Genomic DNA, 25,862 nt, shown 5'->3' with positions numbered 1-25,862 from the left:
AATGAATAACAAATGTTTTGCTTGGCTGGCAAGACTTGCTGCCTAATTTTGGCATTGAATTTTGATTTAGTTTTAGTCTTTTGACTAAAATGCCATTTTAGTTTTAGTCCCATTATAGTCATCTGCAATCTGCAAATCTCCAGTACATTTTAGTCTAATTAAAATAATAATTTGTCAACTAAAATTTAATGTCTTTAGGTTAATAGTAATGCATTATTTAAGCATTTCTATAGAATTTTCAAACTCCTTTTATACTCCTGGAGTAAAAGAATCGAATGTTATTTATGGTATTAAGGTTTGAACAAACTCAGATACAGATTTAGCCATTCTGGATGATCCGAGGAGGCCTGAAATGCTGCAGTGCTCTGAAAGCTTGTCTGGGGAGGCCTGTAATGCTGGCTGCTTGTCTGGGGAGGCCTGTAATGCTGGACGCTTGTCTGGGGAGGCCTGTAATGCTGGACGCTGTCTCCAACTCGCTCGCTGGGAGCGAAAGCAGGCGGAGCTCAGTGAAAACCATACATTAGTAAACGTCCTTGCCTCACATTTTTCATTCGCTAACCAAAATGAATTTGATTTTCATCAGTGGAAGAAAATGTGTTGTACTTTTCGTTTCGTGTTTGTCACTGTAAAAATGCCGCTGACAAACGTTTTCAATGACAAAGTTAACACTGCTGCCTACAGGTGGCAGGGTGTGTGTGTTGCCTATAATTGTTCCTTCCTGGTGTATCTTTTTTTTTTTTTTTTTTTTTCTATTTTTAGTCAAGGTCACTCCAGGAAAGGCTCCTGCACCCTCAACCAAACCTGTGGCAAATAAAGCCAAAGCAGAGTCCAGTGATTCAGACTCGAGTGATGATGAAGATGAGAAGGCAGCTAAACCAGGAGTAAAAACACCAACTGGAAAGACTGCTACAGCTAAAAAAACTGAACCTGCGAAGGGTGCTGCAAAATCTGTGCAAGCAAAAAAGGATTCCAGCTCCTCTGACAGCTCTGGTGAGTGGGTACATGTGTGGCATCAGATTCAAAGTATCTTATCACATTGTTAAACAAATGTGCTGATGTTACAAAGAAACTGAACACTGATTACCAAGAAGTACAAAACGCTGTAGAAACCATTTTGTCATTCACAACAATTCTCATAAATTTAGCTGTAAAACCATAGATCATGTCAAACTGCTTGCCTGTTCTGAGCTAATGAGGACTTGTAATCGATGCTGGGACCCTACTGCTGTGACAAAATAAAGTCTTGTATTGTAGTGCTTCAGAATAAGTGCTGGCAGCTCTCCCTTAAAAACCTAGTATTGTGAACCTTTTTTCTTGAGCAGTGCTTGTTAAAAAGGTCACTAGAAGACACTATACATCTTGGGTGTACAGATAGTGTATTATGTGCTGGATTTTTACCAGGTATGGATCATAGTGCTGCTGTGTACAGATCCTCTTATGTGTATGTGCAAAAAGTTTGGCATTGAACTTCAGGATCTACACACCTTAAACTTTTAAAGCTACGAATGTAAAGAAATAACAACATTTTTTTTTTTTTTTTCTTTTAACTAAGACTCAAGTGATGATGAAGAGGTAAAAAAGGCCCCAGCTAAGCCCACTGCAAAAACGCCGCCAGCAAAACCTGCTGCCAAAGAGACACCATCCAAAACTTCCAAACCAGCATCGGCCAAAGCTGCTGCTGCCAAAAAGGATGCCAGTAGTTCTGACAGTTCTGGTAAAAGAAATGTATTTATTTTTTATTTTTTTCCTGTAGGGGGACGGAGGAATTAAAGGTTTAAGATAACAGGTCTACTTGGGCCCTTTTTAGCTCAAGTTTTACCAGTCCATAGTGTTCATTAGCCACTTCATTTCTGGGATAACTTCATTTTTCAAACCTTTCAAAATTGGGCTTTTTATCTAGAAAATTATTTTAAACCTCCAAACAATTCTATATTTTCTGAAAGTGAAGGCTCTTTTAGAGTAAAATGGTAGCAGTTGCAATTTTGTTTGTTGCACAACTGATATTTATCAAGCACATATTTTTAGGAAAAAATACACTAAAATGAATTTTAGTGTACAGTTTGTCTTTTTTAGTGTACACCATTTATTTTACTTTTATTTTACAAGCAAAAAAAAAAACCCCATGTTTGCGTCTAGTAAAGAGATGCCAACCATGCGAAGTCTCAAAATTGCACATGCCTGAAAAATGGAGAAAAGGTATCTTATCAAAAATATTTCATAGGTGACTCTTCAAATGCCTTTTACTAGTTATCATTTGAGTTAACCATGAATTGTGGTCCTAAAATTATGGCTCTCATTACCAGTTTCGACAGTCCTTAGGAGAAAGCCCAGTGACAACTGCAGGTCTTCTTACTACCATAAAGGTGGATCAGGCAGCGGTAGAGCTTCCCAGATCACTTTCAGTGAACAGCTGATGGAAAAAAACATGGTAAAAATTATACCAAGCACAGCACTACAGCCATGAGCTAGTTTTAGCTATTTCAAGTCAAGAAAAGCCTCAGGATGGCACGTGCTTAAAGTGGAGTTGCGGCCTATTTTGCAACTTTAGTGATTCCTGGAGTGCTCGCTATGCTGATCAACAATTGGGCATTTTAAATTTTTTTTCGGGGGGTCCCTTGCCTTTATTTTCAGAGCCTTTTTGATTGTACTTCCTCCTCCCCCCTCTGTGGCCACGGCCACTGACACCACTTCTGCCTTTGCATTGCATCCTGGGAGCTGTTTGTCATAACTCCCAGGAGGCTGGAATCGGGAAGATTCGCACCACACGTGAGGTATCGCCACATATGTTAGGAAGAGCAATAATTAAAGGGCTAGACCACCTCTAACTCTGAATGGGCAACCTGTAAATGCATTTAAAGCTTTGCCTATAGAAATTTTTAAGTACCGTAGTTTGTCGCCATTCCACGAGCGCATGTAATTTCAAAGCGTGACGTGTTGGGTATCCGGCGAAACTTTCTTTTATATTCTTCAAAAAAATTGGGATATATATATATATATATATATATATATATATATATATATATATATATATATATATATATATATATATATATATATATATATATATATATATATTTATTATTATTATTATTATTATTATTTTTTCATTCATTATTTTCCAAATAAATTGCTTTTGAAAAACCACTGAGCAAAAAAACGTGCGATAATAAATTACAACAATCGCCATTTTATTCCCAAGGGCCTCTGCTAAAAATAAAAGTGAGTATATACAGTATATCACAAAAGTGAGTATACCCCTCACATTTTTGTAAATATTTTATTATCTTTTCATGTGACAACACTATAAAATGACACTTTGCTACAATCTAAAGTAGTGAGTGTACAGCTTGTATAACAGTGTAAATTTGGTGTCCCCGCAAAATAACTCAACACACAGCCATTAATGTCTAAACCTCTGGCAACAAAAGTGAGTACACCCCAAAGTGAAAATGTCCATATTTGCCCTAATTAGCCATTTTCCCTCCCCGGTGTCATGTGACTTGTTAGTGTTACAAGGTCTCAGGTGTGAATGGGGAGCAGGTGTGTTAAATTTGGTAACGCTCTCACTCTCATACTGGTCCCTGGAAGTTCAACATGGCACCTAATGGCAAAGAACTCCTGAGGATCTAAAAAAAATTGTTGCTCTACATAAAGATGGTCTAGGCCAGTGATGGTGAACCTTGGCACCCCAGATGTTTTGGTACTGCAGAGTGCATGAGCATCATGGGAAATGTAGTTCCAAAACATCTGGGGTGCCAAGGTTCGCCATCACTGGCCTAGGCTATAAGAAAATTGCCAAGACCCTGAAACTGAGCTGCAGCACGATGGCCAAGACCATACAGCGGTTTAACAGGACAGGTTCCACTTAGAACAGGCCTCGCCATGGTCGACCAAAGAAGTCGAGTGCATGTACTCGTGTCATATCCAGAGGTATACGAGCGCTGCCAGCATTGCTGTAGAGGTTGAAGGGGTGGGGGGGTCAGCCTGTCAGTGCTCAGACCATACGCCGCACACTGCACCAAATTGGTCTGCATGGCTGTCATCCCAGGAGGAAGACTTAAAGATGCACACAAGTCTGCAAAAAGTTTGCTGAAGACAAGCAGACTAAAGCCTCGTACACACGCGTCGAAAATCGGCAGGGAGTTTTCGTCCGACCGATCTGCCGATTTTCGGCTTGTTAGTATGATGCTTCCAACAACCGACTCCCGACTTTTCGGCCGAAAAAAAATCTGGTTTGCAGGCTATAAAATTTTTGTCCGCCGTCAAAACACGGACGATTTTCGTGCAGTCATTACAGATTTAGACAGGGAAAAATCTAATGAGCAAGACTGGGCATGCTCAGAGAAGAACACAAAGCAAACCAACACATGACATCACTTCTGAAGTAGAATTTTGTCGGGCGAGAAAATTCGTGTGCAGTCTAGGCACATTCCAACCAACAAAACACCACTCTGGACAAAAGACGGACGATCGGATCGGCCGGCCGATAATCGTTGCGTGTGTACTAGGCTTTAGAATATGAATTGCTGGAACCATGTCCTGTGGTCTGAGACCAAGATAAACTTATTTGGTTAAGATGGTGTCAAGCATGCGTGGTGGCAACCAGGTGAGGAGTACAAAGACAAGTTCGTCTTGCCTACAGTAAAGCATGGTGGTGGGAGTGTCATGGTCTGGGGCTGCATGAGTGCTGCCGCCCCTGGAGAGCTATAGTTCATTGAGGGAACCATGAAAGCCAACATGTACTGTAACAAACTGAAGCAGAGCATGATCCCTTCCCTTCGTACACTGGGCCGCAGGGCAGTATTCCAACATAATGACCCCAAACACTTCCAAGACGACCACTGCCTTGCTAAAGAAGCTGCGGGTATTACGGTGATGGATTGACCAAGCATGTCTCCAGACCTAAACCCTATTGAGCATCTGTGGGGCATCCTCAAACGGAAGGTGAAGGAAGGCAAGGTCTCTAACATCTACCAGCTCCGTGATGGCGTCATAGAGGAGTGGAAGAGGACTCCAGTGGCAACCTGTGAAGCTCTGGTGAACTCCATGCCCAAGAGGTTAAGTGTCTGTTCACACTAGGGCGACCTGTGAGGCGACCTGGTCGCCTCACAGGTCGCCTCCCATAGGGAAGCTGCGGACCCATTCTAATAGGAGCGACACAAGTCGCTACGACCTAGAAAAGGGTCCGGAGCTTCTTTGGGGCGACCCGGAGGCGACCGCCATAGACTTCAATGTTATGAAGTCCGTAGCGGCGCGCTGCTCGCACCGCGACCACGGAGGTCGCGGTGCGAAGTAGCGTCGCCCCCATGTGAACGGGGGCTTAGGCAGTGCTGGAAGATGGTGATGGCCACACAAAATAGTGACACTTTGGGCCCAATTTGGACATTTCCACTTAGGGGTGTACTCTGTTTTGTTGCCAGCAGTTTAGACATTAATGACTGTGTTGCGTTATTTTGAGGGGACAGCAAATTTACTGTTATACAAGCTGTACACTCACTGCTTTAAATTGTAGCAAAGTGTTATTTTTTCAGTGTTGTCACATGAAAGGATATACTGTATTTACATATATGTGAGGGGTGTACTCAATTTTGTGAGATAGTGTGTGTAGATTTTATGGGTTATAACCCTCCCTTGCTCAAAAATGGGGTGGAGGGGGATAATCCCTTGCTTATTTTATTGTATGTTTTCCTCATAATCTATACTTCATATTATAGGTATGTCCTTTACTTGGGTGGAATATTTCTTACAGGGTTTGCCTGATCAGGTCTAGTGGTAATTCTGACAACTAGTCATACCCATTCATACCTAGCTTTTTTGAAACATGCATATTGTCCTGTGACACTCATTTGCCCTGTGTGTGACAAAGTAGCTCATGGAGCTTTTTCTAGTTTGTATGTTTTTAGCATGTGTCATGCTGTGGGCACACGTTTTTTTTTTCTTTGTGTGTTTAATTGTTTATAGCTACCCAAGCATGATGTGCAGTATTCTGCATTTCTGCTCACTTTCTCAGAACACGCAGATGTGAATGTAGCATTAATGTACTGTGATGGGGATATATATGTGTGTGTGTGTGTGTGTGTATGTATATGTTTTTTTTGTTCATTGACGGACACAGCTCCTGATCTTCTTAACCATTGGGTTATAGTGCCCCTTACAGAAGTGAGACAATAGGTAGAAAAAAATGTCTGGCTACGCCTATAGGCAGTCCCAGGGGGTATACTCCCTTTTCTCTGCTCTAGGTACTCTGTTTTATTTACTGCCTAGTCAGGAGTAGGGACCTAGTTCCTTGCTGGGATCTCTGGTTTTGGCAATTTTATTTTTGTTCCTGGTTTTTTCCTGTGAGATCTACAGTCAACTGCCGGACTGGGTGACCGGCTGGATAATCTAGATCCAGTGGTCACCCCAGTCTAGCCAGCGAGCGCACGCTAGGTTGGGGGCGACATAGCCCTACCGGACAGGGGCTGGCCTGCGAGTTGAACGCCTCATGACGTCACACACAACCGGGTCCCGGCTCGAGTTGCAGCGTTCCTCTTGGCCAACAGCCCTCCTGTTGGAGCAGTGCCTGCCTGGTTCCTGGTATGGCGAGTAGCTGTGGGTCCCTGAAGTAATTTGATCCAGCTACAAAATGAGTTTTGCTCTTGTCCCCCTGACAAGGTTCTTTTCCTTCCAATTTGCTCCTGTCCCTGGACCGCTTACAGGATCTGTTGGGAGCGTTAAAAGACCTTTTACTTCAAGTGGTGATTGTCCCGCTTCTGACTTTAAAATGTTTTAAGGTTTTTTTTTTTTTATTATTTATTTATTTTTTTTACTCAAACCTGTTTACAGTTCCCAGGAAGGAAGGCAAGGTGTTCAAGGGGCTGAACTGCTTTGTGCTGGTGCAGAAGTTCAGGTTGGAGTCAATTCACACGGTGGTGGCATCCCTGCATCAGGGGGATTTTTTTGCCTATCGACATCAAGGATGCTTACCTTTTACATTCCAATATGTGCCAGTTACCAGCAATTCCTCCGCTTTGCCGTTGGAGAGGAGCATTATCAGTTTGTGGCGTTACCCTTTGGTCTCGCCTCTGCTCCTCGGGTCTTCACAAAAGTGTTAGCCCTGGTGCTAGCGTTGTTATGCCAATGGGGGTCGCTGTACTGGGCTACTTGGACGACAACGTTCTGCGAGTGGAGTCTCCCTACTGCTCTGATGGAAAGCCTGGGGATCGCCATACGAACTCTGAGGGAGTTCGGCTGGATTCTTAATTTTCAGAAGTCTGCTCTGGTTCCGTCCACAAGGCTGGACTATCTGGGTCTGACTCTGTACTCGGCCTTAGCCAGAGTGCTCCTTCCTCTGGACAAACTCCAGAAATTTCAGGCAGCAAATCCATCTCCTGCTGTCCAGCAGATGGTGATCCCTCTGGACTTGCATGCGGGTGCTGGGCCTGATGGTGTCTACCTTCGAGGCGGTTCAGTTTGCACAGTTCCATACGAAGTCCCTGCAAAGGGAGTTTCTAGGCCAAATGGTACAAGACTCCCCAGTCTCTAGCCAATCAGATCCGGCTGAGCCGGGAACAAAGGAGTCCCTGATATGGTGGCTTCGGTCATGTTTCGGCTAGGCATATCATTCCTCCCCTTTTTATTGGATAGTGGTCACTATGGATGCCAGCTTGTAGCTTGTCCGGGTGGGGAGGCGTCCTTGGCAAAAATTCTGCTCAGGGGCCCTGGACACTTTTCAGAGTTCCAAGACATTAAACGGTAGTCTGGACTCTTCCAATCAGACTGCCTGGACCATTGGACGGATCGTCCTCGGGGCATGTCCAGTGCGCATTCAATCGGACAATGCCACAGCTGTGGCTTATGTCAATCACCAGGGGGGCACAAGAAGTGTCCTGGCGGCTCTTGAAGTAGCCAGCATTTTAAGGTTGGCAGAATGGTTCGTTCCAGCCTTCTCCGCTGTTCACATTCCCGGGGTGGAAAACTGGCAGGCGGATTACCTCTGTCGGCAGGCGTTTGACCAAGGAGAGTGGTCCCTTCATCTGGAGGGGTTTCATCAGTTGTCTCCTGTGGGGCATCCCCGAGGTGAATCTGTTGGCGTCTCGGCTCAACAGAAAGGTGCAGAGGTTTGTGGCTCGTTCACGGGATCCTCTGGCCGATGCCGCTGGTGGCCCGGTGGGGTCAGTATCCTCTGATTTACACCTTCCCTCTCAATCTTCTGCCCTTCTGCACAGGATCAAGGCAGAAGGGATGCTTGTCTTAGTGGCTCCGCACTGGCCTCACTGGGCTTGGTACACCGATCTAGTGCGGCTGGTCGCCGACGTTCCTTGGAAGCTTCCTCTTAGGGAGGATCTACTGTTCCAAGGACCAATCTTCCATCCTGCCTTACAGACGCTGGCTTTGACCGCTTGGCTGTTAAACGCCAGGTGGTAATGGATAGAGAGGTTTGTCTGAGTCAGTGATTCCAGCGCTCCTAAAAGCTAGGAAATCTATTTTTAGGAAGCTCTATCATCGTACATGGAGGTCGTACATTGTGTGGTGTGAGTCACTTGGGTTTCATCCTCGCTCTTTCTCGGTGGTTCGGATCTTGACCTTCCTTCAATGGTGGGTTGATCAGAAATTGGCCTTGGGTACTATCAAGGGTCAGGTGTCGGCCTTAGCGGTTTTCTTTCAATGGCCCTTGGCCACATACTCCCTGGTGTGTACTTTTCAGAAGCCTCCTTTTGTGAATCTTTGGGAGATTCCCCTGCTTTCGCTGTCCCAGAAGGTGGCCTCTGCTATCACCTCTGTGTGCAGGGTGTCTGAATTGGCGGCGTTATCCTGACGTTCACCTTGGGGTTTCAGAGATAAAGTGGTTCTTCGTCCTTGTCCATTCATTCCAAAGGTTGTGTCTGATTTTCATTTGATTGAAGACATTGTTGCCTTCCCTTTGTTCCAGGCCAAAACATCCGAAGGAAATTGCCTTGCATGCCTTGGATGTGGTCCAGGCAATTAGGGTGTACCTGGCAGCTACGGAGTCTTTTAACCCTCCTCTTATGTTAGAATTCCGTTACTATCCATGATGTTAGGGTCAGTTTTGACCCGTGTTTTAAATCAGCCATAAAATACCCTCTGAATAATTATTTATCATCAAATTTGTTTCTTACCTCTTGGTTACCTTGTTAGGCTTCTTTATCCTTGAAAAGATTGGTTTTAATATTTTTGGTGTGACCCCTAGACCTTTCTTTTGATAGCATACCTCTCATTGTCAAATTTAAAAAATGGTAAAATAAAGTCAGCAACTCTGAAATGAATTTGTCCTATGTTTCTTCACTTTTATTTAGAGAAGCAGACAAGCAGGAAAAGAGATAGGCCCCTCCCTAACTACAGCTCACAGGGTTGAGAGGGGATTGGCTGTCACTGTTACTAAGCAGAGAGAGTGTTTATGATTTCAGTTTTGGCACTTATTAGTGTCCTAAAATCCTATATTAGAACTGGGTCAGAATTGACCCTAACACCATGAACGTCTTAATTTTCACCACAGTATTTTATAATTTAGTGAAAGGGATGATTTTTCTATTACATTGTTTGTTTAAATAGAGGTTCCTGACAAAGTAAAAAAAATCTTGATGCAATAAACAAATTTATGTGATACTTGCAGACATTCAAAACCTGAAAACGGGTCAGTTTTGACCCTAACACAAGAGGAGGGTTAAGAAGTCTGACACACTACTTGTGCTCACGGGTGGACCTCAGAAAGGGTTGTCTGCTTCCTCTGCGACCATTTCTATATGGATCAGACCGACAGTGATCCCGGCCTATTACGTTAGCGGTCAGGTTCCTCCTTTCTCTGTCAAGGAGCACTCTACACGGGCGCTTAGTGCCTCCTGGTGACGCAGGTTTGCAATGCGGCCACCTGGTCGTCGGTGCACACTTTCACAAAGTCCTTTAAAGTGGATGTGTTGGCATCTGCGGATGCTTCTTTTGGCTGCAAGATTTTGCAGGCTGCTATTGAGCACCTGGTCCTCTTTTGAGGGTGTATTGTTGTTTTTTCAGGTGAGCTTCAGTTTTGATGAGCTCTTGTTTACCTGGTTGGCTATAGTAAGCCTTGGGAATTTATTTTTCACTGTTCCCACCCCTCATGTTTAACACTGCTTTGGGACATCCCAATGGGTAAAGGAGATCAGGAGCTGTGTCAATCAATAAACACCAGAGAAATGGATTTTACTGTAAGTCAAAATTTCCCATTATTCTCCATGCAGACTCCAGTGATGATGAAGAGGAGAAGAAAAAGACACCAGCTAAACCAGCAGTGAAAACACCACCTTCAAAGCCTGCTGCGAAAGCAGCCCCCACTACCAAAAAGGACAGCAGTTCTGACAGTTCTGGTATGTTGGTATTAAATTAAGAATGACAGAATCATTTTATTCTAGTCTATCCTGAGCAAAGGAGTGATCATTGTTAGAATTGTATTTGGCTCTCCAAGTATGAGCCCCTAACACCACAGTGGTTAGTTTTTTGTTTTTTTTTAAGAGCACCAGTCTGGGCTCTGTAATGTTTAACCATGATTGGTATTTGATCCATAACATGTTACTGTCCTTGGATGCAGCTGTTATGGGCAGGCTGGGTGATAGTGCTTCAGCCATGGAGGAGAAAGGAGAACCAATAAGTCAGTAAGAACTGAAGCAGCAGAGGTGTAAGTGGTGTTATTGAGACTGTAGGAGGATGTGTTAGGCTTCATGTAAACATAGCCTATTTTGACTGTCGGCCACGGGAAAACGCAAAGTCGCGCCAAGATTTTACACGTTTTGCGACTGCCGGTCAAACTGTTCCTTTCCTGAACACGATTCTTCTACCTTCAGGAGAGGGTGGCTGAACCTTCCGTAACCACAGCAGCTCTTCACGATCCTAAAAACCTATGTGTACATGGACACGTAGGTTTATTATGGAGTTGAGATTAAGCGCTTTGGCCAAAAAAACACAAATGCTCTTAAACTCAAGGATCCGTGGTGTACAGTACATGAAAACTTAGTGTTGCATGTCATTCAATAGTGAGTAGATAAGGGAAGCAGGCTTTAGAGTTTACAGAGTAAACATAGTAGTGCTGGTGACATACATTTTGTTTTTGTAGTTTCCAGCAGTGCTTTGTGAAGTTCTCACCTGCATAAGCATAGCACAGGTTCACTGTATTTGCCCATCCCAGGTGCAGTGCTAGCCTTCATTGCTACTTTATCTGTTTTCTCATTATGACTTCTATTACTCCAGACTCTGACAGTGAGGAGGATTCCACTAAGAAGGCTGCTAGTAAGCCCGCTCCAAAACAAGCTGCTGCAGCAAAGTCGACACCGGCCAAGCAGGTGGAAGCTGCTAAAAAAACACCAACTAAAGCTTTGACCCCCAAGTCTACAGGAGCAGTAAAAAACAAGGTAGCTAAACAGGGCAGCAGCTCTGATTCTGACAGCTCAAGCAGCGAAGAGGAAAAAAAAACAAAAACGGTAAAGTCACCGGCAGCCACACCATCTGCCAAGAAACAGATTCCTGTGAATAAAACAAAAGCCAGTAGTAGCTCTTCATCAGACAGCTCCAGTGATGAAGACGAAAAACCTAAACAAGTAGCTGTGAAAAATGGAGCCAAGTCCGTCCAAAAGAAAAAAGAAAGTAGCTCTGAAGAGAGCAGCTCAGAAGAGGATGATTCTAAGAAATCTGCTACCTCAAAGTCACCATCAGCAGCTAAACCTGCCACCACTCCCAAGAGCGCAAAGTCCACACCAAAATCTTCAGCCAAGAAAGGTGAAGAGAGTTCAGAGGAAAGCTCCAGCGAGGAAGAGGAGGAAGAAGTCAAAGTAAATGGTATGTCAGTTTCTCATTTCTAATATAGTCTTTACCACTTAAGGGCCAGGCCTTTTCTGGCACTTTTTTTTGTTTATGTAAAGTTTTTTTCTGCAAAAAAAAAAAAAATGGCCACCAAATTGCTTTTACAAGCGATAAAAGGGGGTCTGCGTAAAGAGGACCTGTCATCCCTTATGATGGCAATAGGCAGTGTTTATTTTCCTTGTCCTTATAAAAAAAAGGCAAACTCATGCACCAGTCCTACGTCAGTATGTAAACAGCGATTGCACCTCACGTGAGGTATCACCGTGAGCTTCTGATTGAGAATGATTCTAGCACCAGACCACCTGTGTAATTCTAGAGTGGTGGTTTTTAAAGCATGGTCTATGGATTTTATAATTTGCATAGTTTGACGCTGTTCCACGGGCTTGCACAGTTTACAAGAGTGACATGTTCGAAATCCATTTACTCAACGTAACAGAATTTATATTTTACCAAACAATTGGGTATTTTATTTTTGTGCATTAAACAAATTCATTTAAAGTTTATTTCTCTTTCGTTCATTGACGGGCACAGCTTCTGATCTCCATAACCGGTGTACTGCCCTCTACAGGAATAGTACGCTGGGCAGTCCCAGGGGGGGTATACTTCCTCTCTGCTATAGGCACTCTCTGCCTAGTCGAGAGTAAGGACCTAGTTCCTTACAAACTTTGGTCCTGGCAAATTTTTTATTTTTAAATGCTTTTTTTTTTCCTGTGAGATCTACAATGAACTGCCGTTGTATAAAAAAAACATGATTTGGGTGCATCAGCTGCAGTGTCTATAAAAGTCCACAATGTTCTATACATAAATATATAAAAAGTAGTGGTGCACCGAAATTTCGGCAAACCGAAATTTTCGGCTGAAAATGGGCCTATCCCATTTCGGACAAAAACCAAAAAAAGATGCAGAAAATTAATGGGCACTGCGAGGAAGGGGGGGCGAAGCGCAGATGAAGTGCGAGCGGCTGCTAATATCTGTCTGCTTTTTTCCTCCGCCGGGCACAGGCCTCTTTATTCTGAGCTACACTAATTGCTAGGATGGCCAGCCGACTGGCGTCTAGCAATCAGTGACGTCCCGAGGAGACTGCTTCTCTTTCATGCTGCTTTAGAAGTCTCTCACTCACTCTCATAGAGATATTAAAAGTAATTACCTCCAAATAAATATTGCCCCTCAATTTTCCCTTAAAAAAAAAAAAGATTTCAGAAATAATGAAGCCTCCCCCCCCACATACAGATGCACACACATCCCAGATTAATTAACCCATCCAGTGCTGTAATTGGATTGGTGAGTTATTGGCTCCAATGGTTAATGTGCAGGGTAGGGATGCCGGGTTGTTTATGCTGTTAATTACAAACTTTTATTCAGTATCTTTTAATTATTATTATAATTATTCAGTATCTATAAATTCAGTATCAGTGAGCTGCATTAGTGCAACCAGTGTTAACACTGACACTGGTGCCACTAATGCAGCACAAAGGGGTTAATAAACTGCCACTGGTTGGTCACTAATGCATCAGTGACCAGTGGCTATACATTAACCGTCTCATGCTGCATAATACAAATACCATGGGTAATTCACCTCGCCTACTATTTTAAAATCATTTGGGGGGGGGGGGGGGGGGGAGTAATTTCCGGTTTTCTGCCAAGTGCATCCTGAATTTTTGGTTTGTTTCGGCCCAGAATTTTCATTTCGGGGCATCCCTACCTGGAACTAGTTAGTACTTCTGGACCATGTGGTGCTTATGTGTCACTATGTGAGCAACACTCTGTCCAGGTTTAAGGGACTACCTGTTTCCACACTGAAAATGACCAGATGCGCAAGCTGCAAGATTTTTGCATTAAATAGCCATTTTCTTTCATGAAAAGTTAAAATTGAACTCCAGGCACAAAAAGGCTTCATTTTAAATATCTTCCTCAAAAGCTACAAATTAGCTGCTGCCTTAGATCTACTTATTTTAACATGCAGGTTTTACTGAAGGTAAAGTTGTCTGCTCTGTATGACTAGCCCAGGTTTGTGACAGGTTAACTTCAAAGAATAACTAAAAGCAAAACTTTTTTAGATTTTGGATACAGTGGAGAGAGATTAGAACCCCTTCTGGTTTTTATTGCGGTCTGTGCACCCCTTGGGGAAATTCACCTTCTCTATTTTTATGTTTACTATTTAAAAAGAGAACCCCAAGTTTGGGGTGAACCCCAGAACAGTAATAAAGGGGAATTCTTCCAATGGGGACACAAGTTCTTGTAAACCTTGGTGACACCCAGGGATTCCCTCCCACCTGACATTTTGACTATGGGGCAAGAAGCAAAGGGATATCTCCCAAATTTGACATGGATTGGCGGGGGGGGGGGTTATAATCCTACTTTACTTTTTTTTTTCCTTTCTAAATTGGAAAAAAAAGTTAGTTCTACTTCATTTCCAGCTACAAGAAAAGCTCAAAAGATCACTAGCATTATGCAGATTGTGCCATTCCTATAACAGTGCTTCAAATGTTTTTTTAGGTAAATCTGGAAAAAGGAAAAGGGAAGGTGATCAGGGGCTGACACCAGACAATAAGAAAGTTCAAGTGAAAACTCCAAACACATTCCCGAAGGCTAACAAGAAGGTGAGAAAATGAGGGCAATCAAGAGAAGAGTGACTACCATCATGAGTGTGGACTGTGGGAGATGAATGTATACGCCTTTATATTAAAGGTTTTATTTTTACTGTGTTGCTGTGGACATTGAATAAAACCTACAATTGTGTACATAGTCTTCATTGTGTTTTTGATGCAGTCATGGGCCCTTAAATGTGACTGGAACGAATGGAGTTCTGCTAGTTGTAACCTTTTTTGGATATCCAGAACTATAAAGAAAAGGGTTTGGATAAATCTACAGTTAAAACAAAGCACTTTTTTTTTTTTTTTACGGTTTTGGGGGTGCAGGAGGGGTGTTTTTTTTTTTTTTTTTTTTTTTTTTTTTTTTTTTTTTTTTTTGCGTGTGTGTAATTTGTTTAGAAAGTTTGGAGACACCTTCTCTATACAAAGGGGAAGTTTACTATCCTTCAGACTTTGAAGGGGCCGGTCTGTGGCCAGTGGGAGTAAAAAATGTCCTGGTCTCTGTAACCATGCCTTGTCAGTGGGAGGAGTAGTGCCCATCATTGGTGTCAGTGGGAGGAGTAGTGCCCCACCGTTGGTGTCAGTGGGAGGAGTAGTTCCCCCCACCGCTGGTGTCAGAGGGAGGAGTAGTGCCCCTAGGGCCTGATAAAGGCAAGCAAAGGGCCACAAATAGCCCCTGTGCTTGAGAACACCACCTGCTATGATATGCATAAAATCGAGATGTGTTCTGTTCTGTCCTAGGGTAAAGTGAGTTTTTTCACCATAGGACAGTGTTACTGGCAGAATTAATAGGTGAAAGTAAAGGACCCAAAGGCCTGATTTAAAAAAAAAAAAAAAAAAAGTTCAAAAAATGCAGCTATTACGTCTAAGAACTGACTGGTAAGTTGCAAAATGTTATACTTTTTTTTTCTGGGATTTATTTTCATTTTCACCTCCTAAGATTTGATAAGAAATGTGATCATGGTTTCACCTGGAGATCCTTGAAGAGCAAAGTTCCTTTTTGTAACTTGTCCTATAGAGCAAGGAAGTGTAGAAGTGAACCAGTAGTTGCTTTTCATAAGCCCTTTTGATCTAAGGGATGTAGTTATAAAAAAATTTGCTTAGTAATTTCCCCAGTGAAAATCCATGTATATTCTTTGTTCTATGTGACTGGGCAACAAACACTTGGGCTTATTTTGTGCTGGAGAAATATTTTTTATTGATTTTCAGTGTGTAGATATCGCATTTGGACACTAAATGGCAAACCTCTTCTTATAATAGCTAGGGGCCAAAATAGGTATTTTTCATTTTAAATCAAAGAAATACGTGTCCAGCACAGAAAATAGCCTAATAATGGTTTTATAAATATACCCTTAAGGTATATATTATGAGATTCGTTATTAAATTGTTCACTTTGTACTAATGATCTTATGGTCTATCTGCCAACTGTCCTCACACACCTCATACAAAGTCCCGTTTTTTTTTTTTCCCCCCTTCCCATTTTTTCCTGTCCGTACCATTTGGCAAATCGGCTATATACTAAGATTATTTTACGGAGACTACACATATATCATATAGCATCATTTATATAATTTTTACTCAGTATGCTGATTGCCTTTTAACTGGTACCAACCATGTTTATCCCCCTTTTTTTTCACCCCTTCACACGTATGACATGAAGGAAAACTTTTTTTTTTTTTTTTTTTGAAAAGGCGGCACAAATCAAATAAGTTGCCAATTATGACAACTATCCCATGCCCAGATTGCTGCTTTTTTACTAAACAAATCTTGATTTTATTCATCCTGGTTACTGCACTCTTCTTCCAGTTCAGTTCGGCACACCTACAGTAAAAGCAGTGGCATCCTGCATTCACTTGCCCTCTCTTCTCCCCTTGCTTATTCACATAAAGCTTTGTATACTTTTCACAGAATACCAAGCTCTCTATTAATGAACAAGGGGAGATCCTGTGGTTTACCTGCCACTCCTTTCCACTTGTCCATTCAAACAGTGCCTTGCTTCTGTAAAGAGTACATGGCTTTTTGTGAATGGGTATGGGGGGGGGGGGGAGAATAGGTGAATAACAGGATCCCTTTACTGTAGAAGAGCTAGAAGAATAGCTTTGTATGTGTATTATCTGGGATGAATGAGACTGGATTGTACAGTAAACAGTGAGTCTGGCATAGGATAAGGTCCCCATTAGCGGTAACTTAGTTCTGCTTTAAGCCCCCAGAAGAAAACACGTATTCACAGGTACTATTACATTGATCTTTTTTATTAAAGAAAAGTTATTGCACCATTTCAGGTGGAGACTAAAGGAAATCGATCATGACACAGAACACCTGACCGAAAAATCCTTAAAGAAGGTGCGATTCTGACTTTTTGCCTGCATACTAGTTGCACAGCAGGATGTCTGAATAGCTTCAGCTTTTCTTTTCTGGAGCTAGTATGCAACCTTTTAGGTCCAGAACTGGCAACCTCCATTAAAAGCTTCTGTGACTGATGCTTGTGGCACAATAAATCATTGTCATTCTCAATCATAGTTACATATATAGTTAGTGAGGTTGAAAAAAGACATCCGGTCATCCAGTTCAACCTATGGTGTGTGTGTGTGTGTTTGCTGTTAACCGTACATTGTATACCCCTGTATGTTGTGGTCTCTAAGGTGCCCATCTAATAGTTTTTTGAAACTATATCAATGCTCCCTGCTGATACGACTGCTTGTGGAAGAGAATTCCACATCCTTACCGCTCTTACAGTGAAGAACCCCTTACGCACTTTAAGGTTAAACCGCCTTTCCTCAAGTTTTAGTGAGTGGCCATGTGTCTTATTGTATCTCCTTTCTCTAAATAGTTTGTTCCTTATGCTAGGGTCACCAGTACAGTATTTGTACATTGATATCATATCCCCCCCCCCTCAATCGTCTCTTCTCCAGAGAGAATAAGTTCAGTGCTTGTAGTCTTTCCTCATAGCTGATGTCCTCCATTCCCCTAATTATTTTTGTTGCCCTTCTCTGGACTCTTTCCAGCTCCAGCACATCCTTCCTGAGGACCGGTGCCCAGAACTGGACAGCATACTCCAGATGTGGCCGGACCAGAGTCTTGTAGAGCGGGAGAATAATCTCTTTATTTCTGGAGTGAATCCCCTTTTTTATGCATCCCAGTATTCTGTTGGCTTTGCTTGCAGCGGCTTGGCATTGCATGCCACTGCCAAGCCTGTTGTCTACCAGTACCCCCAGGTCCTTTTCCATCCTAGACTCATCCAGAGGTTCCCCCCCTAGTGAGTAGCTTGCTTTCTGGTTTCTGGCCCCCAAGTGCATTACTCTACATTTTTCAACATTAAACCTTATCTGCCATGTAGTTGCCCACCCCATTATTTTGTTCAGGTCCGCTTGTAAGGTTTCCACATCCTGCATAGAAGATATTGGCATGCTTAGTTTAGTATCATCCGCAAATACTGAGATTGTACTAGATATCCCCTCCTCTAGATCATTTATGAATAAATTAAACAGGATTGGTCCCAGGACAGAACCCTGGGGGACCCCACTTTCCACACCCGCCCAATCCGAGTACTCCCCATTAATCACCACCCTCTGGACTCTCCCCTGGAGCCAGTTCTCTATCCAGGTACTTACCTTATGGTCCATACCGATCTTCCTTAGTTTGTACAATAAGTGTTTGTGGGGAACGGTGTCAAAGGCCTTTGCAAAGTCCAGATACACCACATCCACAGGCTTTCCTTTATCTAGGTGGCAGCTCACTTCATCGTAGAAGGTTAATAGATTGGTTTGGCAAGAACGATTTTTCATGAATCCATGCTGATTACTACGAATACCATTTTTCATGACTAAAGTCTTGTATGTGGTCCCTTAACATCCCCTCCAAAATCTTGCAGACTACAGATGTTAGGCTGACCGGCCTATAGTTACCTGGGATATATCTTGGCCCCTTTTTAAATATTGGTACCACGTTTGCTTTTTTCCAATCAGCTGGCACCATACCCGATCCTTAAAGATCAAATATAATGGTCTGTCAATCACCTGGCTGAGCTCTTTAAGAACCCTCGGGTGCAAGCCATCCGGTCCCAGTTATTTATGTTAAGTTTCTCTAGTTTGGTTCTAAGTATATCTTCTGTTAGCCATGGCGGCACTTCCTGAGGTGTGTTGTTTAGTTTGGCCTTACAAGCTGGGTTAGTGTAGCCCCCGATTCGTTTGTGAAGACTGAAGAGAAGAAATTATTTAACACTTCTGCCTTTTCTCTGTCCTCAGTGGCCATATTTCCTTTGTCATCTTTTATGGGGCCAATGTGTTCTGGCCTCACTTTCTTACTGTTTATATATTTTAATTTCTTGGGGTTCTTTGTACTCTCCTCCGCTATATGTCTCTCGTGTTCTATTTTAGCCGCCCTGATTTCGTCTTTACATTTCTTATTGCACTCTTTGTAATGCTTAAATGCTGCCAATGACCCCTCAGTCTTGTATTTTTTGAAGGCCTTTTCTTTAGCACTAATATGCATTTTTATGTTGGAGTTTAGCCACCCAGGGTTTAGTTTTGCTCTTTTAAATTTATTTCCCTTTGGAATGCACTGGCCAATCCCCTTGTTAAGTTTGCTCTTGAAGCACTCCCATTTTTCCTCCGTGTTCTTTGTTCCCAGGGTTCTAACCTCAACCTCACTAACTATATATGTTACTATTACTTGAGAATGACAATGATTTATTGTGCCACAAGCATCTGTCAATCCCCTCCCGTCTTATAGAATGAAGAATCTTCTTCTTTACTGTGTGTGTGTAAAAAAAAAAACATGCAGGATTCTTGCCATTCCCTTTATGAAGACCTTATGATGGTTAAGAGAAAATTAACATGGTCATTCACAAATGTCCTGTGGCTGGTAAGCTTTGTGGAAAAGGACTGCATAGCTCTTAAGCTAGTTTGTGCTATCTCTGGAATGTGTCTACAAGGCTCTGTCTCTAGATTAGTTGTTGCTATACCTACACTACTAAGATGAAACTGCATTCTGATTAAAATACTGCTTGAACACCTTAAATTTTATATTTATGAAATGTAAAAAGTAACCTTGAAAATGATATGCTATGTATTTCCTCTTTTTATATTTTAATTTTTGTTTTTGATACGGTATAGGATGGTCAGAAAAATGTTCCATTCAGAAGAGTAGTTGAAGAGCAAGTTGAAGTTGACCCTCGAGTTTGTAATAATTCATTTGAAGCAAAGGTAAAGTACAGTGTGTAGCATTTACAAGGAAGGTGCTTTGTGGCGGAAAATAGTTCTGCTGCTCCTGGATAGTATTTTATTTGCTGCATTCTTATATTTGAACATTCATCCCTGCAGACTGTTGGGTATGTAAATAGCGGAGGCATTTAGGCTTGGTTCAGAGCTACTTCTTTTTTTTTTTTTTTTTTTTTTTTTTTTTTAGCGCGTTTTGCAAAAATGAACTAAAGTCCATTTAACATGGTTTCTTTTTGGGACCGGTTCATCTATGCGGTTTTTTTTTTTTTTTTTTTAGCCGCTCTATTTTTGGATAGGATCAGGGACTTTTTAAACGCAATGTGTTTTTCGGTTAATAGACTTTAATGGACACACTGCAGAGACATGTAGTGCATTGTTGCGTTTTTTAACCTTCTTAACAAAAATCTCTCCCCTTTAGCAAAAAAGTACAAACCATGCAAAATGCATAAAAAAAGTGCCAAAAAGCACTACAGAAACGGATCAAAAGCAAACTGCATCTGTGTTAACATCTGCGGTATTAATCCGTCTTTTATGGAGTAACACATTTTTTAACATGTTTAAGAGCATGTATGTAGTTGCGGATCATCATCTACGAATGGGTGTGAACCAGGCCTTAGTGTGGCACTAAAATGTATTTTTGTAAAAGAAAAACAAAGCGTCTTTCAACCCGAGGTTTGAATTTAATTTGCTGGAAAACCTGGCAAGCTTGTATTACTTATAAAAGGAGTCGCCCCTCCAGATGAGCACGAGGACAAAAAATGGGATGTTTTTTTTTCAACCTATGCAACTGCATTGCATGTAAGTAGAGCTAGGAACTGCTGCACATGGGTGTCGCCACCAGTCATGAAAGTTAAGCCAGTTAGGTAATACAGCGCTAAAACAAAAATGAAAGACTGGCCGCACTCCCAACGGTGTAGTGGATAAAACTGTATTTGAGTAAGCACATTCCATGTGAAATGTGTTACTGTCCTGTGGTTTGGCGCTGTGGGTTTGTATTTTTTATGCTTTGAAGCAATAACTATTGCTTTATCAATTACACCGTTGTAGTGTGCTCAGCCTATTTGCTCTCAGATTGCCGCAACTACGGATCGGACCGGTACCTCTTGATGTGTGGAGGGTTTTTCCACTTAAGCAAAAAACAAAAATGAAACCCACAGATGACTGTGAGGAATTTTCTCCAATGAGGGGGTAAAAATGGCCATAAGAACTCCCTGAATTCACATCTTGTGTTCTTGGGCTTTCTTCACACTGGTATTCCTACATTTAGTTTGCAAAACTCCTGCATTTAAGTGTGGAAATCACTCAGAAGTATAAACAACCTTGATGCCTACCAAATAACATTTTTCCAGTGTCTTAAAGTTTTCCTGCTTTTTTAAAGCCCATTTAGACATGCATTTAGCTGTGTTTTAGACAGTCTAGTCGGATCGTGGATGCATAGGATTCGATTTTCTCTAAACACAGCTAAACTGACTACACCAAAATGCAGGTAAACGCACAGCATGAGTGGCACCATTGAAAAATCATTTCTAGGGCATGCTTGGTAATTATTGTCTTCCTGTAGCAAGAAACCGCTTTTGAATCTCATGCACCCTGGCAATAAGCATTTTTTTTTTTTTTTTTTTTTGTCAACAAGCCTCTAATGGTACGTTATGTATGTACATAGTGTTTGAGCTTAAATACATTCTACTGGCGATTTCATTTATTCCAGTCGAAATACATTTAAACAAGTGTTTAGACATGTACATGCATTCTTATGCTCAAAAGCTCCTTTCAGAATATGCTTTTGTTGCTTTTTTCTGCCTGTAAATGCTCCTCTTCAGATACGCTTGTACATGCCTATATGTGCATGACAACATCAGTGTTTTTACAGGCGTTTAAAGAAAAATAAGTTCCTTGTGCTTGAGGCCTAATTACTCATGTGATGTCACCAGGCTTCTAAAATTCTTCCGGGAACAACTGCTAATAGGTCCATTCCTATGGACCTGAGCACATCCAAGAATTACATCTTAACAGGCAAAGAGGACTTTGTATGTGTGGACAGGCTCCTGAGGATTAAGGTGGGCAGCATTGTTTTGGTAGGAAAGGGATCAATTCATAATGGAGAGAGAGATGGGCAGAGTTCTGTTGTCAAGGAGTCAGGACGAACAACGCGGATTGGGACTTGGGTTCAGCAGAAGCATTATACACTACTCAAAAAAAAAATTAACCACTTTAGCCCCAGCCCTATTTCGGACACTTTTTGTTCACAAGTTAAAACCAGTATTTTTTCCTAGAAAACTACTTAGAACCCCCAAACATTATATATATTTTTTTAGCAAAGACTCTGGAGAATAAAATGTCGGTCATTGCAAAATTTTTTGTCACGCGGTATTTGCGCAGCGGTCTTTAAAACGCCATTTTTTTGGAAAAAATTTGAAAAATCACATTTCACTGCATTTAAAAAATACTAAACAGTAAAGTTAGCCCATTTTTTTTGTATATTGTGAAAGATGATGTCACGCCGAGTAAATAGATACCAAACATGTTACGGTTTAAAATTGCGCCCCCCCGTGGGATGGCGACAAACTACGGTCAATAGAGATCTCAATCTGCGACGCTTTAAATTTATTTAACGGTTACCAGTTTAGAGTTAGAGTGTAGCTCTTTTTTTTTTAATTATTGCCCACGCTCTGGCGATCGCGGCGATACCTCACATGTGTGGTTTGAACAGCGATTTCATTTGCGGCTCGACTTGCGTATACGTTTTTTTTTGTGCGCGAGGTGACGGGGACGGCTAAATTTTTTTTTTTTCCTATTTTTTCTTTTTTTTTTAAACTTTATTACAGGTTTTTAAAAAAAAAAAAAAATCTGATCACTTTTATTGCTGTCACAAGCAATGTAAACATCCCTGGTGACAGCAATATGTCGTGACAGGTACACTTTATGGAGGGATCGAGGGTCTAAAAGACCCTAGACCCCTCCACTACACTTCCCTGTATGCAAAACGCCGAAAACGGCATTTTTGCATACAGCCGTTTTTCAAATCTGCCGCCTTTTGCAGCACAGTAACCCGGACGTGACGTCATGGACGCCGCCTCCGGGTTACGTCATCGGAGACCCGATCGATGCCGTTTCCGGCATTCATCGGGACTCCATCCAGCCGGCGGACGTGCCGGCTGGGTGCTCGGGGCTCCCGGTGGGACGGTAGCCCCGAGCAAAGCCGCGGAAGGCGGCGGGAGGGGGGGGACGTCCCCTCCCGCCCCCCCGGGTAACGATCGAGCGGCTCCCGAGCCGCATCGATCGTTACCGACGGAAAGCCGACCGCCGGCTTCAAACAACGGTACCGGGATGATGCCTCTAGCTAGAGGCATCATCCCGGTATAACCACTCAAAGTCAGCCGACGTAGAGGTTACGTGACTGGTAGTAAAGTGGTTAAAGGAACACTTTGAAAACACATCAGATCTCAATGGGGAAAAATATGCTGGATATCTATATTAATGTGGACTGGGTGTTAGGAATGAAAGGATGCTACATTGTTTGATGGAAATTAAAAATGTCAACCTACAAAGGGCTTAATTCAAAAACACCCCGAAAAATCAAAGTGAAAAAATGATGCAGCAGGCTAGTCCACTTTGCTGAAATGTCATTGCAGCAACTCAACCTGGTACTCAGTAGTTTGTATGGCCCCCATGTACTTGTATGCATGCCTGACAATGTCGGGGGCATGCTCCTAATGAGATGACTGATGGTGTCCTGGGGAATTTCCTTCCAGATGTAGACCAAGGCATCACTGAGTTCCTAAACAGACTGAGGTGCAACCTGGCGGTGTTGGAAGGATCAAAACATAATGTCCCAGAGATGTTCTATTGGATTTAGGTCAGGTGAGCATGGGGGCCATTCAATGGTATCCATTTCTTCATCCTCCAGAAACTGACTGCATACTCTCGCCACATGACGCCGGGCTTTGTCTTGCACCAGAAGGAACCCAGGACCCACTGCACCAGTGTAGGGTCTGACAATGGGTCCAAGTATTTCATCCCAATACCTAATGGCAGTCAGGGTGCCTTTGTCTATCCTGTAGAGGTCTGTGCGTCCCTCCATGAATATGCCTCCCCAGACCATCACTGACCCAGCACCAAATCGGTCATGTTGAACGATGTTACAGGCAGCATAACGTTTCTAAAAGACCCTTTCACATCGGTCACATGTGCTCAGGGTGAACCTACTCAACTGTAAAAAGCACGGGGAGCCAGTGGGTGGACCTGCCAATTCTGGTGTTCAATGGCAAATGCCAATCAAGCTCCATGTTGCCAGGCAGTGTTCACAGGGCCCACTAAAGGGTGTTGCCCTCAGACCACCCTCATGAAATCTGTTTCTGATTGTTTGATCAGACATTCACACAAGTGGCCCGCTGGATCAAATTTTTGTAGAACCCTGGCAGTGCTCATCCTGTTCCTCCTTGCACAAAGGAGCAGATACCGGTCCTGCTGGTGGGTCAAGGACCTTCTACGGCCCTGCCCAGTTCTCAGAGTAACTGCCTGCCTCCTGCAATCTTCTTCATGCTCTTGAGACTGTGCTAGGAGACACTGCAAACCTTCTGGCAATGGCACGTATTGATGTGTCATCCTGGAGGAGTTGGACTGCTTGTGCAACTTCTATACTATAGATAAGGTCCAGGTATCCACCTCATGCTACCAGTAGTGACACTGATCCTATCCAAATGCAAAACTAGTGAAAAACAGGCAGAAAAAATGGGGGGGGGGGGGGGTTCTGTTATGAATTTGCAGGTTCACTACATTAGTAGGTTGATTCCTTATGACTTGGATGCAGCACATCTTAAGGCACAGAAAAAATTGCAAGCCCCCTCCTGTTTTTTCACATGTAAATGTGAATGGGTTCTATATAAAGAGTAATTTCCCTATATGAAGGCTACATAATCTGTAGTTAACCTCCAGTCACAAGTGTTTTATTTTTTTTTTTTGATGCTCTGAAATGTAGCATCCGTTTCCCTGAGCGAACTATATGGAGAAAACCATGAGCTTATAAAGAGGGTGATAACCCTTTTATCATGTACACATAGTAAATATTTCTGGCATAATAAATATTAAGTGTGGTGTGTTTTCAATAACCATTTTAGTATTTACCTTTTTTAAAGTGTTAATAAACCATACCAGTAAAATCAGTCTTTATATACAGTAAACCATGCTTGTTATACTCACGGTGGAACCTAAGGGGTTAATCCTCCACATTGTGTAAAAAAGCTGTTTGATCTGGTCTTCTCTGATTCTCCCCTTCTTGCACAGTCCTCAATTCGTCTCCTGATCGTACAGAGTCTTAAGCCCCGTACACACGTAGCGATCGTTGGCCGAACGATCGGCCGTCTTTTGTCCAGGGCTGTCGTGTCTGTTGAAAATTGCAAAAGACTGCACACGAATTTTGTCGGCCAACAGCCGACTGCAGAAGTAATGTCATGTGATGGTTAACTTTCCTTGTCTTTTCTTTTCTGAGCATGCCCAGTCTTGCTAATCTGCTGTCTGTCGGCCGAAATCTGTACTGACTGGCGAACAATCGGCCGTTCTGGTGACGGCCAACAAATATTTTAAAGTCTGCACGACACATTCTGTTCGGCTGAAAATGCGCTATCGGCTGTCGGAAGCATCATACTAACAAGCCTACAATCGGCCGATCGGTCGGCGGCCGAATATTTACAGTCGACAATCGGTACGTGTGTACGGGGCTTTAGTCACTCTGCACATGCTCAGTCCACAAAGACGGTTTAATGTTTAGTAAAGCAGAATTTGAGTGGCTTGCAGAGAGCCTTGACTTCTACCGCAATGAATGCTTTTCGGGATGAATTGGAATGTTGATTGTAAACCAGATCTTTTTGTCCAACCTCAGTACATGACCTCATAAATACTCTTAACTGAACGAGCGCAAATTGTCCTAGGGCAAAATCTTGTGGAAATCCTTCCCAGAATAGGGGCAGTTATAGCTGCAAAGAGGGAGCAACTCTATTAATGCCCTTGGGTTTTGGAATATATGCCCTATAGGCGTATACATGTGTGTGATGGTCATGTGTCCACAAATATGTAAATGTGAACATGTTTTGAAAAGGCCAAAAATTTCACTTCTAGATGTAAATGTTTGTGTCAGCCCTACAACCCTTAGGCTCCGTTCACATGTAGGCGTTGGCGTTTTTCAGGCGTTTTACAGGCATTTTTATAGGCATTTTTGCAAGCGTTTTTA

General features: G+C 42.5%; 1 protein-coding gene across 1 annotated transcript in view; it reads left to right on the top strand.

Moving 5' to 3' along the window:
* NOLC1 (nucleolar and coiled-body phosphoprotein 1) overlaps positions 1 to 25,862 on the top strand; it is a 54,312-nt gene that overhangs the window by 26,713 nt on the left and 1,737 nt on the right. Inside the window, exons 9-14 of the mRNA XM_082268083.1 lie at positions 760 to 994; positions 1,560 to 1,714; positions 10,215 to 10,334; positions 11,218 to 11,802; positions 14,323 to 14,426; positions 19,532 to 19,621. Of these exons, the coding sequence (XP_082124209.1) occupies positions 760 to 994; positions 1,560 to 1,714; positions 10,215 to 10,334; positions 11,218 to 11,802; positions 14,323 to 14,426; positions 19,532 to 19,621 (1,289 nt within the window). The remainder of the gene's footprint in view (positions 1 to 759; positions 995 to 1,559; positions 1,715 to 10,214; positions 10,335 to 11,217; positions 11,803 to 14,322; positions 14,427 to 19,531; positions 19,622 to 25,862) is intronic.

Source organism: Pelophylax lessonae (genome assembly GCF_965119305.1).
Source record: "Pelophylax lessonae genome assembly, chromosome: 9".
NCBI lineage: Eukaryota > Metazoa > Chordata > Amphibia > Anura > Ranidae > Pelophylax > Pelophylax lessonae.
Note: the sequence above shows the minus strand (reverse complement) of the source record. Positions and strands in the feature narration are given on the sequence as shown.